The sequence below is a fragment of the Tauraco erythrolophus genome, chromosome 22, assembly GCF_009769465.1.
Source record: "Tauraco erythrolophus isolate bTauEry1 chromosome 22, bTauEry1.pri, whole genome shotgun sequence".
Classification (NCBI taxonomy): Eukaryota; Metazoa; Chordata; class Aves; order Musophagiformes; family Musophagidae; genus Tauraco; species Tauraco erythrolophus.
In genome coordinates this window covers 1,039,389-1,054,051 of record NC_141486.1, presented here as the reverse complement: position 1 = coordinate 1,054,051, position 14,663 = coordinate 1,039,389, and the positions used below count along the sequence as shown (strand labels likewise).

At 49.4% G+C, this 14,663-nt stretch overlaps 1 protein-coding gene across 1 annotated transcript in view; it reads left to right on the top strand.

Moving 5' to 3' along the window:
* ZNF618 (zinc finger protein 618) overlaps window positions 1-13,121 on the top strand; it is a 164,826-nt gene extending 151,705 nt beyond the window's left edge. Inside the window, exons 16-18 of the mRNA XM_086625442.1 lie at window positions 5,240-5,317; window positions 10,343-10,444; window positions 11,577-13,121. Of these exons, the coding sequence (XP_086481568.1) occupies window positions 5,240-5,317; window positions 10,343-10,444; window positions 11,577-13,090 (1,694 nt within the window). The 3' untranslated portion in view covers window positions 13,091-13,121. The remainder of the gene's footprint in view (window positions 1-5,239; window positions 5,318-10,342; window positions 10,445-11,576) is intronic.
* The last annotated feature ends 1,542 nt before the right edge of the window (window positions 13,122-14,663 follow it).

The window sequence follows — 14,663 nt, the reverse complement described above, 5'->3', positions numbered from 1 at the left end:
TCAGGATCCTGGCTCAGCACAGTGTGATCCTCGGGTCGCTGGAGGGGGGACAGCAGTGCTGCTTCAGGGACGGCCGTCTCCGAGCGCTGGGGTCTGCTCCTCGGCATGGCAGGCGGTGGGAGGAGGGGGCAGCTGGGTCTGTGCCACGAGCCCTGAGTGGAAGGGGACGGACAGGGTGGAGGGACCGGAGGAGGAGGTATGTGATCATGGTGGTGGATGTATAGCAAGCGGCTGGCGTAGGCACTGTGCAGCTGGTCGCCTGCCATACGCTGCTGTTGTACCCTCTCCCTGCCTTCCCTGGTGCTGCGCAGACAGGTCTGGCCCACGCAACATTTGCCATTTCATGCACAGACTTTCTGCTGCCAAATTTAGGCCACAGGATTGCAGAGGGCTTCTGAAGATACAGCAACAACACAGAGCCAGAGAGGCAGCAGGGCTAATGTGGTGGCCTGAACTCTCTGAGGGTCCAATTCATGATTTCTTATCCTTTTGTGAAAACTTAGAGCCTGTTTCCACTCCTTCTGCAACAAAACCTCTCCCATGCACGTTCAGCCATGTGGCAGAACACAGAGGACAGGAGATGCCCAGAACCTTGTTTGCAAGGCTCCCTGCGCAGCAGCGTGTTTTAGGGGTCCGGCAGAGCCATTTCCCTGTTGCTGCACAGGCTCTCCAGCTTTTCCTGCCACTGCAGGGACGTGCATCATAGCTATGACTGAATATAAACCCATGGGAGAGCTTGAGATGTATCCCAAGGCCTGCAGAAAACACAGTCTCTCCAACTGCGGCCCCAGCATCACAGCTCTGGTCTTGGCTATGTGAAAGGCTTGTGTTCTGGAGGTGGGTAGAGGAACGATAGCAGCCTGGCATTCCATCTTCCGAGACGTTTAGCTCAGCTACAGGCTTAGAGTTGAGCGTTGCAGGGGTTTAATGGCTTATTTGTTAACGTGAAGTCTGTAGGATGCACTAGCGGCAGGCGGTAGGGGACGGTCTGCTCCGTGCAAACTGCAGGACCTTGTGCCTGGGTCCCAGCCCAGCCAGCAAGGCGAGAGCAACCAGAGCTCGGGATTTCAGGCTGTAAAGGGGAGAGTCCTCTGCAGGCAGCCTCGGCGAGCTCTGTGCCTGTCTCCTTCCTCCATTGGTGGCTGTGTAAGGTGAGCTTTGGGCTGTTTTCAGACCCTCCCATCACCCAGCTGCTCTGGGTTGAGCAGTGGTTACTGGGAGCGAGCTGTGAAAACAAGGAGAGGAAAGGAAAGCTGCTCATGCAGCCTGGTGAATTTATCCTTCACTCCCTTGGGATACAAGTGTGAAGGAAGGTTGTGTGAGCGTGGCAGCCCTGCGTGCCCGCTGGGTGTTGTTGGGGTCTTGGGATGATGCACCAGCCCAGGAGGGCTCAGGGCTCTGGAGCTGTGGCTGCAGGTGCAGAGTCCCAACCCGCAGCCTGAGCAAGCCGAGTACAGAGCGAGGGAGCCGTGTCTGCTGTGGGGGATGCAAACAGAGCAAGGCTGGGGAGAGCGGAGCACCCTTCTCCCCGGCACATGCCAAGGGAGCAGAGCTAGAAAGCACCTGGTGTTGCCGAGAGGCCCACGGGCCCAGGGGAGAGCCCAGGACATGTCTGAGCCCATGGGGTAAATGGCTGGGTTTTCTCATCAAAAAGGGGTGCTGTTGCTCCTGCCACAATCCCACCCTCTCAGATGTGGAGACGCAAGAGGACTTGGTTGCTGAGGAGCAAGGAAGGGTTTGAGGAGGTGAGGAGAAGGTTTCCGGCAGCGTGAGACGGGCTGTCTGAGTGGTCCTGCTGCAGGTTGCAAGTCTCTGTGCCGTTTCTGAGCTGACAGCAGAGCTGCTCTCCCTGCTTTGCAAGCAGAAATCAAAGGGAGGGGGGAATTACTTGCTGCGTGCACCAGCCTGGAGGAGCAATTCTTTTGCAGCGGTGGGTGGCTTTTGCCTGGTTTCAGATGCAGATTGCCCCTTTCTTCTCTCCACCTTCCAGATCCCTTTCCCTCTCCTAGCACTGATGCATCCCACCCTCCTTTCAGCTGGTCTGACTGTTCCCAGCTCTCTGCGCTGTGGAGCCTGAGGGGCTTAGAAGCTGAAATCTCAAGTGTGAGGGTTGAGAAAGCTCAGGGAAGTATATTCGCACGGGAATTCTGCACATCCTCCCAAGTGTCCCTTCCCTCCTTCCTAGGAAAGACTTTTGAATTGTTGGATGTATTTGAACTTTATCCTTAGTTTTAACTTAACTCATTTTCCTTTCTGGCAAACTGTAGACTTCTATGATTCTCTGTCTCAAAAGTATTCAGAAAATGTTTTAACAATGCAAAATTAGGTTTTGAAAGTAGGCAGTGGTTTCGTTTCCAGGGGTGGACGTTTCTGTAGTAAACAGAAGTGGAGGCTTTTGGAAATGGGATGAAACATCTACAGGATTTTTCTGAGAAGAATCACAATTGAGAGATCTTTTAGAGTCACTGAGTGCACTGCGTACACAGTATGTTGTAGTGGCAGAGGGATGAGCTTGAGACAAGGAACTGTGGAGACCTTGATGGTCACTGCATGGTGGATGGAGATGGGGAGAACCCAGAAAAGACTGGTTGGGAGTGAAGAGGAGTCAGGCAAGGGGAGAGCTAGAACGACGACAGCACAGCTTTATGGTGATAAAACAGCTGAGAATAAAACAGGAGGAAGGTAAAACAGCTCAGTGAGACAAAATAAGCAGAGGAGGAAATGTGAGGATGTAGTGAAACAGGAGAGAAAAATGAATGTGAGAAATGTGCTGCTTGGAGAGTGCTGGGTGTGAGTGATTTACTTCCCCTGTAACTGAGCGTGGGGGAAGAGTTGTTCTGGTGACTGCTTGGAAACCTGCTTCTAGGGGAGTCGTGGAGTTTGTGTACTTGTCTGGGAGCAGCAAAGCGTCCTTGGATGGCAGCAGAGAAGCATGGATTGCTCCACCACCACTTTCTCTGGCCAAGGTTACTACAGGCAGAGATGGGTAGGGAATGGATATGCCTGCTTACGTTTGAATGGCACACGGAGACCTGAAAGTGTCCCAGGGAACTGTGGTTTGACATCTCTAAATTTCAGACTTTCTGAAGCACCGGAGATGTACAGCATGTTGTGTTCTCCCAGCTCTGTGCCAGGGGAAGGGGCTCCAGCAAAGCAGTGGGGAAGGAACGGGGTGGTAGCTTTGTAAGCTGCCCTGGCTGCAGCACCGGAGCTCCTCTGACCCTGCCAGGAACCTGTCAGCAGCATTCAGCAGGCTCTTTGAAATGTGACTTCTTTCATTAGAATAAGGAAATGTTAATTTTGACACTTTGAAGGGGAAGTCAACCCACTTAGTTTGAGACATTTCCATCTGAGCAGCCTGGGCTCCGTAAGCAGGAGAGGCAAATAGGTGCATCTGTAACACAAGTCATCTGACATGGAAATATGTACTTAGGGGGATGGTCTGCACCCCTGTGGGGTCTGGTCCTCTGATAATTACAAAAGGGAGTCTAAACAATTAGATTACATTGTGCCTCTTGTGGCCTTTTACCACAGCTGACTTTCACTACTGATGATTTCAACCGAAACAGCCAGTCCATGTTAATCCTCCCAGTCTTGAAATTCCAAAGTATGCCACTCAGCTGCCAAAGCCTTCCCTTTTTTCACAAGCAGCTACTTAAGTACCACGTTTCCAAACTTCCTCACTACAGCCAAGCCCGGGAGTAGCATCACAAGAAAATACAGTGAGTTAAATAAAGCACTAAGCAGAGCTCCTCCAGCTGGAGCTGGCTCCAGCTTTCCAGCGGGCTGTAGGTTCTGTGGGAAAGGCACAGCAGGGCGTTTAACCTTATGGCATATAACTGTAGCTTATACAGACCACTTGTGGTGTCATTGATGTTTTTCCTCACAGCTTCCCGTAGCCATCTGATGAATTCTGGGGTTTGCTACCTGAGATAGACATCTTAGAGATTATAGCCACGTCAGGCTTGGGCTTTCCTGTATTTTGGTTCTTCCATCCTGGATGCTGGTGGTTTTGCTTATGTGCAATAGATTTCTTAAGTTTCATGGATGCAGAATATGTTTTTACCTTTGAACGTAGACACAGATTTCTGGCATATTGTAGCAATAGACCTTGCTCTGTGTGTGTGCCAGGCATTTACATGCAAAGTTTTTTGTATACCAAATGCATTTGTCCATTCTGCTGTTCCAAAACAAAATGCCACAGCGTAAATGGTGGCAGTGTGCTGGTATACCTGGAGATACAGAAGCAAACTGCAACGTTAACGTACTTCAGCTGCTGTAGTTTGATATCAGTTACATCTGTCAACTAATGCACTCAACTAATGCTGTTTAAAGGAGCAACTGCAAACATTTGCTGTTAGGTTAATTCAGTGGAAAAAACGCACTTTCAACATACTTGTTAGAACAGAACTAAGCATCTCTTTCAGCTCATGGGGGAGCTCTGCAGCCAGCTCTTTCCTGACTCCAGCTCATCCGTATTACTCTGGCAACACGGCTCTCCTGCTCTGCTCTCAGCCTTCTGGCACAGCTCTGATTTCTGTGCTTCTTCCCCTCCACTTCTGCTTAACCCCGGCGACTTGCTGCTGCCGAGCCCAGTGGCACTCACCATTCCCCAGTCTCGCTGCACTTGTTGACAGCCACAAAAAAAACCAAGCTGAGCTCCCCCACGGCACTTCTCCATGCCCCAACTTCTGAGAAAAAGGAGTTTTGACCACCCGATGCTCCTTGTCTTACTCAGGAAAGGCAGCAGAGACTGAAGTTGACAGAACTGGATGTAACATTAATTCACCATGCTTTGCTTTCAGGCTTGAAAAGAATGAGGATACGCTTAAAGCAGCCTGCAGCAGGCATGAGCTTGTGCCCCGGTCAGGGGGCAGCCTCTCAAACCCTAGTGCAGGTTGGCCGAGATCCCAGCACACACACCAGCAGGTGCTTCGCTTTGGTGCCCGAGCTGTCCCTCTGCCGTTCCCAGCCTTCTCGGGGCAGCAGAGGGAAGCACGTGGAAGGATGCCTGACCCCAGCCCGGGAAGCAGTGACGTGCCCTCCCGCTTTCCCGAATCGCAGCCCGAGCCCTGCGGGCTCGGTTCTAAGGAGCTGCTGTGCCATGCACACGTGGGCTGAGGGGACGAGGAGCGGGCCCTATAGGCGCCGCCCCGCTGCTGTACGAGCTGAAGTGTGCACGTGTGCTGCTTCCCCGCGTACTCTGTGTAATTCTTCTGAACTGATTTCTCCCAAACAGAGCCTTACACCTGTGGAGCTTGTGGAATCCAGTTCCAGTTTTATAACAATCTCCTGGAGCACATGCAGTCCCACGCAGGTAAGCTGGGCACTTTGACTCGCTTAAAGCGGAGAATTAAATTCTGCGCTGCTGCCTGGTGTTGACCCCGTTGTGTGTCAATAGAGCTTTCTGTGCTCACGGCTTCCAAAGCCCCAGGAACTTCACCTGCAGCAAAAAAGGTACTCGAAGGCTGAAGTACACAGCAGTGGCTGCAACAGTGCGAGGCTCAGGGCATCTCATAAATATTGCTGCTTCCCATAGAAAGAGAGGAACCATGCACAGAGCACATCAGACTACTCATTCCCTTTATCCAGAGGTACCTAGGGAATGCTCATTGTGTCAGCATTAACGGGTCACTCCTACAACGAGTAAATCCCTCCTCCTGCAAAAAGGGGAGTCCTCATTGAAGCAAACAAGGCAAAACCACTTGCAGGGCAGCAGAGCCTTTGCCTACACAAGCCCTTTGCCGTACTGTGTCTGCTGCAGTTCTGCAAAGGACTGAAATGTGTTCCCAGAAGAAGAATTTGCCATTTCATCAGTTGTGTTCATTTTCTTCTCAGCTATCTACAAAAGAAAATTCTGGGGAGTAGTTCCACTACTTTGTTTCTAAGCCACCTTTTCTGTTTTCTATCTCAATACATAAGAGACAATTTTAAAATTTCAAAGCCAAAGCTGTTTCAAAGACAGCATTCAGAATATCCGAAAATTAAGAAATCGGATTTTTTTTGTATTGGCAGAATTTTTTTTCTTTTTTTTTTCCTCTCGAATGAAAATTTAAGTGGTTTAACAAAGGTTTACACACTAATTCACCTTTGACAGGCCTGTGTTCTCTGACAGAGATGTATGTTCAGTGCTTGCGTTTGTCCTCACTCCGCAGGTAAGCCCTGGGGGGAGTGGCACAGAAGGGCAAATAGCTTGAGGAAAAGCATATTTTCCATTCTCTAACAGTAATTTTAATGAAGCTCTTATCTTGTTCTGGGGTTTTAGTTTTAGTCCTAGTTTTGATGAGTGTCCCTTGACTTCTTCATCCATGTGGTTCCTCGGTTCCAGTTCAGTCCTCATTGGCAAATCTTAGCGCAGGCTTTGTGTGTTGTTCTGCAGTGCCTTTATTTACCATCTTTGTAATGTTATGAATAGACATGGAGGGTGATTTGTTACAAGATGGTGTGAGTTTTGTGGATGTTATTTTCTGTTAGAGCGTAAGCTGGTTAACGTGGAGTGATTGGACTCCACCTTACACCGAGGAGCGGTGCAGCTCCGCTCAGGGTAGTCGCTGCCGACACTCCGTGGTGTTGGGATCTGGTCTTGCTGTTTGTCAGTGGCAATTTCTGCTTCCCTCCAAGCTGCGTCCTGACCGTCCTCTTCCTTCTTCTGGTCTCCGGTGCTGAAATGCAGCATTTGGAGCTACAGCTCTTGGTGACAGTGGGTAGAGGAGTTGCAAAGGAGGGACCAAGGCCAGGGCATCAAAGGGGAGAATGGCAATTCACTGGCGAGGTGTGAGCTGTTGAAGATTTTCAGCTAGGGCTGTCTGCAGCTGCTTCCTTCCCTCTTCTTTACAAATGGCCTGTGGCCTCTTGGCTTGTTCACCTGGGTTACTCTGGACACAGACCAGGACTGGAGGGAGCAGATATCGGTGTTCTGGCTCATGTAGTGTCAGCAGAGATCCCCTCTCTCCAACTCAGCATTACTCCTGTTAAACCCTGTGTCTTCTCATCTCTCTCTGCTCCGTTTGTAAGTCCATTTGTCGTGGCTGCTTCCCCCGAACGTCTCGCTGGTACAGTGACAGCAAGCTTGTCCGTGTCTTCTGTATGCGTCACCGAGGCTGCCCGCTGTGAAAGCAGCCGTCCTGGGCTGTGGCATCCCTGTGCACGGTGCTTGCCAGTCCTGTGCTCCTGCCTCTTCCTCTGGAGGAACAGCAGCTTTTCCTCCAGATCCGTGCAGCCGGGGGCGAGCGGTGCGGGGTTTGCTACTGTGGGACGGGGGTGAAATAAAATGAACAGGTTTGAAAGCCACAGCCAGGTTCGGTGGGTGTGCAGCTCTGCATGTTGTACTTAAGCAAAGCAGCCCTGGAGGTTCCCCAGGACTTGCAGTGACTCTGGTTGCAGTTTGTTGCCTTTTAGCCTGGCACAGCTCAGGGATTTCCGTATCCAAGAAGCAGAGTCGGCACAACGTCTCTGAAATCTGGGGGTGCAGAGACCTTGCAGTAGTCAGCAGAACTGGTGCCATAGAATGCACTTACTGGAGACGCTGGCATAGTAGCTGTTTGTACCAGTCCCTATGCCTGGCTCAAGGAATGTTTTGTTATGGGATGCAGAGATACAGGAAGCCCATATGGGTCAAATACTCCCTCAGTTAGTGTGTTCAGGAGTCCAGTTGGCTTATCGTGCCTGATGCAAAGGGCTAATCTCTTCCAACTGAATGGGATGCATCCACTGAGCCCCTCTCACAAGTGGCTGAAGACAGGAAAGGTGCTCCTGGCCTCGAGGAGCAAAAGCAGGGACATACTGGCTCTTGAGTCATTTAGAGGGCTGAGCCTGGAGGCTAGAAGGTAATAAGGAGAGATTATAGCTCCATAAAGCAGCTACACAATGAGAAGAAGCAATTAGAATGTAAATTGGAGGCTGAAAGGCAGAAATAGAACAGCAGAACACCAGGCAAAGGAATTTGTTTCTGTAATTATACTGTACAATATACAGCTTTGACTCCCTTTAGAGTACTTTGTTCAGGTCGAGTGCTACCATATAATGCCCTTCCTACAATCTAGAGCTGAAAAAATAAAAGGACGACTAGGCTGAACCTGGATTAAAGGATTGGAGGCATGAAGAGAAATTAAAGAACCATGATCTGTGTAGTTCACAGACTGCCTGATAAGGAAGATGAGGCTGAAATGCACAAATCTCATTAACGCCGTACTGAATGCCAGCAGATACTTGTACGTAATAAATCCCCAATTATTATGAAATAGATAAAAGAGTTGGGGGGATGAAATATAGAGGGTTTCTCCCTCTGCCCACCCCTCACCAAGACAAGGAAGGCCTGAACCATGAACAAAATTAGTAGGCAACATCCAGCATTTTCCTTTGCCCACCCACAGGTGTTTGGAGTTGAGGACAGTGGTGGCATTAGCTCAAGAGCAATGGGTCTAGGCAAATGCTGAGGGAAAAGTGATGTGTCATATCTGATCGCTGGCATCCACTGGAGCACCTCCTGCTCTTCACATCTCTTCCACACCTGCTGCAAGGACCGACTTCTGGCTGCAGTCCTGAGCATGGCAGTGCTCCCCAGCTACCAGCCATGACCAGGGAATTCCCTGGGCATATACAGTCCTCCAGGCAGTCCCAGAGTCTGTCCTGGCTCTGTCATATCCTGCATTGCTCTTAGGTATCAATCCAGTCTGTGGCCAGTGCAGCACCCAGACCTAATAATAGCTGTGGTCTGTGGCTGTTCATCAGCAAGGTTTGTGAATGCCCCAGCAGTTAACATGCACTGCTGCTCAAATTTGAGAGGACTTGCTCGTAAGGAAGAGGGGCACTGCAGTTGCATCACATCATTGCTTGTCTCTACATCCTGGCTGGTCTCCCTTCTCTCCCAGGTCATTGCTACACGTGAAGGAGAGCAACTTTGCCCTCATCCTGTTTGTTCTGATGGGCAGCACGCTGCTCTGCCCAGCACCAGATCAGCCTGGGCTGCAGAGCAAAGCATCTGTGTGTGCCTTAATAAGATGTTCCTCTAATTCGTGCTCTGCTGTCTGGAGTGCTGGGGCAGGATTCATTTCACTGCTTGCTGGTGGGCCTAGGCTATAGATGTTGGCACCTGAGCTGATCAGCTTGGACTCCCTTTATAATCAGTGGAGAAGAAGTCATTTGACTCCAGGTGAGTTCAGAGCATGATGGATCTTGTACTACAAGAAGCATCTAGTTCTGCCTGGGTGAATGAATCACACTCTTAAGCCTGTTTTGCACCACTGAGTGTAAAAGGAGCACCAAGGGGCCACTTTGAAGAGAGGCGTGTCTAATAGATGTTCACAATTTAGGTGAGTTGAGTCCAGCTGTGATGAGTAAAGGACCTGTTTTGTCATCTTTAATTCCATCCTGCTGTTCGGCCTAGTCATCAGTCTCTCCATCTTTCTCCTTCCTCTTCCACCTCTCTTCATTGTGTGCTTTATTGTTTCTTCACAGCCTATTTCAGAGCACAGTTTCATAGTGAAGCGTACTAAGAACTGGAAAATTTCCTCTAGAGTGTGGGGAGAGGTTCCTGGGGCACAGGAGGGGAAAGAACATGGATGTGATACAAAATTTACTGATCTTGACTGCATTTCCTTGAAAGATCCCATCAGATTGGCAGCCAAAATGTTTAGCCCAGTTACACAGAAACGGGAGCCTGAACAGAAAGACCCCTAAGGCGGTTGGTATCTTTGCAGTCATAGGGAGGAATGATCTTCGGTCACACTCCAGAAACTTGGGGTTTTTTTTCCTTTTTGTTCCAGTCTGAGGCAGCAGGGAGCAGCCCGAGAGGAGGTTGGCCCCCTCTGTAGTGGGAGGAAGCCAGATATGAAGATTGTAGTGAGAGGAATTGAGCGTAGGTTGAAAAACAAAGTACTTACTGAACAGTGAAGAAAAGAGAAGCCACCTGTGGTGCAGAAAGAGGCAGTAAGGCAACAGAAGAATAAATGTTTGTTACACCCACTTTCATTCCAGAAGTGAGCAAGTTGCACAAGTCGGGCTGCACGAGCAACGTTCCTCCTGGTGTGCAGCTTCAGGTGACCGGGGGACGTTTCTCAAGGTGCGCTGATGGCATCCGTGTCACTGTCGCACGGGAAAAGCCACTGTCATTTCAGCCCCAGTTTGGGAGGTGATAGGTTGCAAATGCAAAGACAGTTTCTGATGGCACTGTGCCATCTCACTGAAAACTGCTTAAAAGCTACAGAGAAGGGAGTAGATTGGTGTCACCTTAGTTAAGGGAACCGTAAGTAAATGCTAAGCAGATGGGTACTGTTTCCCCTTCTTTGTGCTTTAAGTGTTATTATCTTGTGCTTTTAACACCTCCCTGTCTCTTGCCCCACAGCTGACAACGAGAACAATATTGCCTCTAGCCAGCCCAGATCACCTCTAGCTGTCGTTGAAGAGAAGTGGAAACCACAGCTCCAAAGAAATAACGCCAACAATAGTACGTAGCAGTGTTTGCTCTTCCATCTTGGGCTTACCTGTCTGCTTTGAACAAGTCACTGTCAGAGAGGGTGCAGCAGTGATGGGCGTTGCTCGAGGCCCTTGTGCTCACCTAACTGCACTTGATTTCATCCATAATTCATGTAGTGTCCTGCAGAGCAGAGCACCCATTCGCGTTACAGGAGCGCTCATATGCAAAAAGTACTGGCAACCCTGGGGAGGTGGTAGGAAAGGTTTGTAAGGAAGATGCATTTGGGAACTCCTGGAAGAAGTTAACTTCTGATCCAAGGTCAGACTTCCCAACCTGGGGTTAAAAAACTAATTCAGTCATCATGGTGTGACGTAGGCATAACCTGTCAGTCGCTGGGCTGGCAGGCAGCCAGTGTCTGGCTTTATCCCCAGCTTGTCCTGTGAGCTTGTGCTTCAGCACGGGACAAGGTAAAGTACAGCCCTGTGGGAAGTCAGTTCCAGAGCACTTGAGCTGAGCAGCCTAAGGGAAGGGTGATAGAAAAGCCTGGTGCTTTTGTGTTCTGCTGTAGCCAAAAATGACATTGACATTGACATTGCCTGAAATGAGCCACAAAAAGGGGTTGCTGAAGTTGAGAGGAAGAAATGGAAACTTGGGCTTCAGTGCTGTTTGAGATGGTGGAGGGAGCAACTCCTCTTAAAACAACTGTCTCAAAGAAAAGGCTCAAATCACAGAAATGGAAAGATGTCCAGCTTTCCAGCTGGCCTAATCGGTGACGGCCAGCCCGTAGAGATGGACAGCGAACAGCACACGTGGTTATAGCTTACCTAGGCACTTCTCCAGTGAACACCACAGAGATGCCATTCGTTAAGGCACTGGATTGTGAGTAGGTAGTGTGTGCTCTGCCTCAGTCCCCACACCAGGGAAAGCGTGCAGGTAAGCTCCTTGCTCCTGTAAGCAAGGGCAAGACCTGTGTCTGGAGGTTCCTCTGTCCAGAAACCCTTGGGGAAAGAAATCCAGGGTTGGAGATGTCTCTGCCATCATCTGGACACGTTCCACCTCTTTGGGTCTCTCTCAGAATCGTTTTGAGACTTCCTCCCCTGTCCCGTTGCAGAGGAGCGATTCTCATCTGGTGCTTTCTCTCCCTCCTTCTGTCTCACTGCAGCATCGGCGAGCGGTTCGGTAGGGAACAGCGCGATCCCAGAGAAGGAGCGGCAGAACATTGCCGAGAGGCTCCTGAGGGTGATGTGCACTGACCTTGGGGCGCTGAGCGTGGTGAGCGGGAAGGAATTCATCAAGCTAGCACAGACCCTGGTGGATAGCGGAGCTCGCTATGGTGCCTTCTCCGTCACCGAAATCCTCGGCAATTTCAACACACTGGCTCTGAAGCATTTGCCTCGGATGTACAACCAAGTGAAGGTGAAAGTCACCTGCGCCCTGGGCAGCAACGCGTGCCTTGGCATCGGTGTCACTTGCCACTCCCAGAGCGTCGGCCCCGATTCTTGCTACATCCTGACGGCTTATCAGGTGGAAGGCAACCACATCAAGAGCTACGTCCTGGGAATTAAGGGTGTAGACATTCGAGATAATGGTGATTTTATCCACCACTGGGTCCAGAACGTGCTCTCGGAGTTTGTGATGTCGGAGATTAGGACGGTGTACGTCACAGACTGCAAAGTCAATTCCTCTGCGTTCTCCAAGGCAGGTATGTGCTTGCGTTGTTCGGCCTGTGCCTTGAACTCGGTAGTGCAGAGCGTGCTGAACAAGCGAACACTACAGGCTCGCAATATGCACGAAGTGATCGAGCTCCTGAATGTCTGTGAAGATCTGGCAGGATCCACGGGCCTCTCGAAGGAGACCTTTGGCTCCCTGGAAGAGACCTCTCCCCCACCCTGCTGGAACTCGGTCACCGACTCCCTCCTGCTCGTCCACGAGCGCTACGAGCAGATCTGCGAGTTCTACAGCAGGGCCAAGAAGATGAACCTCATCCAAAACCTGAACAAACACCTGCTCAGCAACCTGGCAGCCATCCTGGCTCCGGTGAAACAGGCGGTGATCGAGTTGAGCAACGAGAGCCGGCCCACCTTGCAGCTGGTACTGCCCACCTACGTCAAACTGGAGAAACTGTTCACTTCCAAAGCGAACGATGCTGGCGTAGTCAGCAAACTCTGCCACCTCTTCTTGGAGGCGCTGAAGGAGAACTTCAAAGTTCATTCGGCACACAAGGTAGCCATGATCTTAGACCCTCAGCAGAAGCTGCGGCCCGTCCCACCATACCAGCACGAAGAGATCATTGGCAAGGTCTGTGAGTTGATCAATGAGGTGAAGGAGTCCTGGGCAGAAGAAACTGAATTTGAACCTTCAACCAAGAAGCCTCGGGCAGCAGGGGAAGCCACAGCAGCTCAGGAAGAAGATTGGTTCGGGAAAAATGAAGTCTATGATTATTTGCAAGAACCTCTCTTCCAGGCCACCCCTGACCTGTTTCAGTACTGGTCGTGTGTTACCCAAAAGCATACAAAACTAGCCAAGCTAGCCTTTTGGCTCTTAGCAGTGCCTGCTGTTGGTGCCAGAAGTGAATGTGTAAATATGTGTGAGCAGGCTCTCTTAATCAAAAGGAGACGGCTACTCAGTCCAGAAGACATGAACAAACTCATGTTTTTGAAGTCCAACATGCTTTAAGACTGTCTTTTAATTAAAACAAAACTTTAAAACACTGTTCCAAACAAAGAAAAAGAATTTTAAGTTCTAAACACTGTGGACCTCATTATGAATGCCCCTGGAAACCAAGTGCTTTTTTATATATATATAAAAATATAAATATATATAAAATTAAGTTTGAAAGGAAAGCTGAGCACGTGAGAGAGACAGCCCTCTGCCAGGAACGTGCTCCTTTCCGTAGATAGTGTGTGGACTTGACAGACTTTCTCATGTTTTCAAGTGGGCAGACCAATGGGAGGCTGATGTTCTAAAGTCTTCAGGCAGCTGAGATCTAAAGTGACTTGAAGTTTCTTTTGTTTCTCCTCCACCCCACCTTTCCTCTTGTCCCCTGGGCCATCTTGCCATGGATAATCAGACTACATTGAACAGACCAGTTCTGCACTGGACTTTGCTCCTTTGAATAACTGTACACCTTGAGGGCGTTTGTCTGCAGCCTTCTTGACATACAGTGCATGTTATCAGGGCAGCTGTGTTTTATGAACACCAGTATCTTTAGAAATCAGAAGGGAGACTTGAAGGAGTTCTTCTGTTTTATTTTTAACTTTTTCATACATGGTTTTTCCAAAAATCAAAAGTGACTCTTCTGTCTCCACTCTCAGTTTTGAGTTTAACATGTTAGCTAGTGATTAGAAGTTTGATTTAAAACTAAGAGAAATGGTTCATGGCAGAAAATGTCTCTAATTGTTACATTTCTTGGATTTCTTTTTTTACAGCCTAACTTCTTTTCTGAATTCCCAGCATTAATTAGCTTCTCTGTGAATTTTGTACATCAGGGGTTCTCAAACTTGTTCTAGCGTAGCCCGTTTGTGATGAAATAATATCCTTATGGGAACCACAGCAGTTGCTTATATGGAAAAGCTAGAAACCAGGAAAAGCAAGCAAGCGGTGACAGCTCAGATGTCTGTGGGCCACCAGCAAGCTTGCCAGGGTCTGCCAGCTGCCATTGAGAACCCTGGTACCTAAACTTTTTGTAAAAAAGTTTCTCACTACACACACTCAAAACGACTTTCACAAGGCCAAGGACAAACCAAGGTGTATGATTTTTCAGGGGAACAAAGATCATCAGTTTTGTCAAACTGGGGTTTGAAGGAAGCTTAGAGAAGTGCATGGGCTCAAAGATCCTTCTGAATGTAAGTGCTCCTGATTGAGTGCAAAGAATATCTTCCCATTTTATTTGGAATGGTTTCCTCTAGTAGCACGAATGTCTTTTTAATACCTACAGTGCATTACACTACTTGTTATGTTGCTGAATCCTTCTGGCTAGGAAGGCCACGGGCCCTTAAACGTTCACACTTACTGGCTCACCCCAAATGCAATTAGAGATCATCATAACGCAAAAACATCTCAGTCACTCTGCTGTCCACCAAGGCCAGTGCTCCGCTGTGTCCGGTGCCCGTAGGCACAGTTCCTGGGTGCTGCACAGGGTCTCTGCAGGCTGTCAGGTTTGGTGCCTCTTGGACAATTCCCAACTGCTGGTGCCAAACTGTTAATTTTTCATCACTGGGACTTGCATCCCGGAGGCAAATTGAAGCAA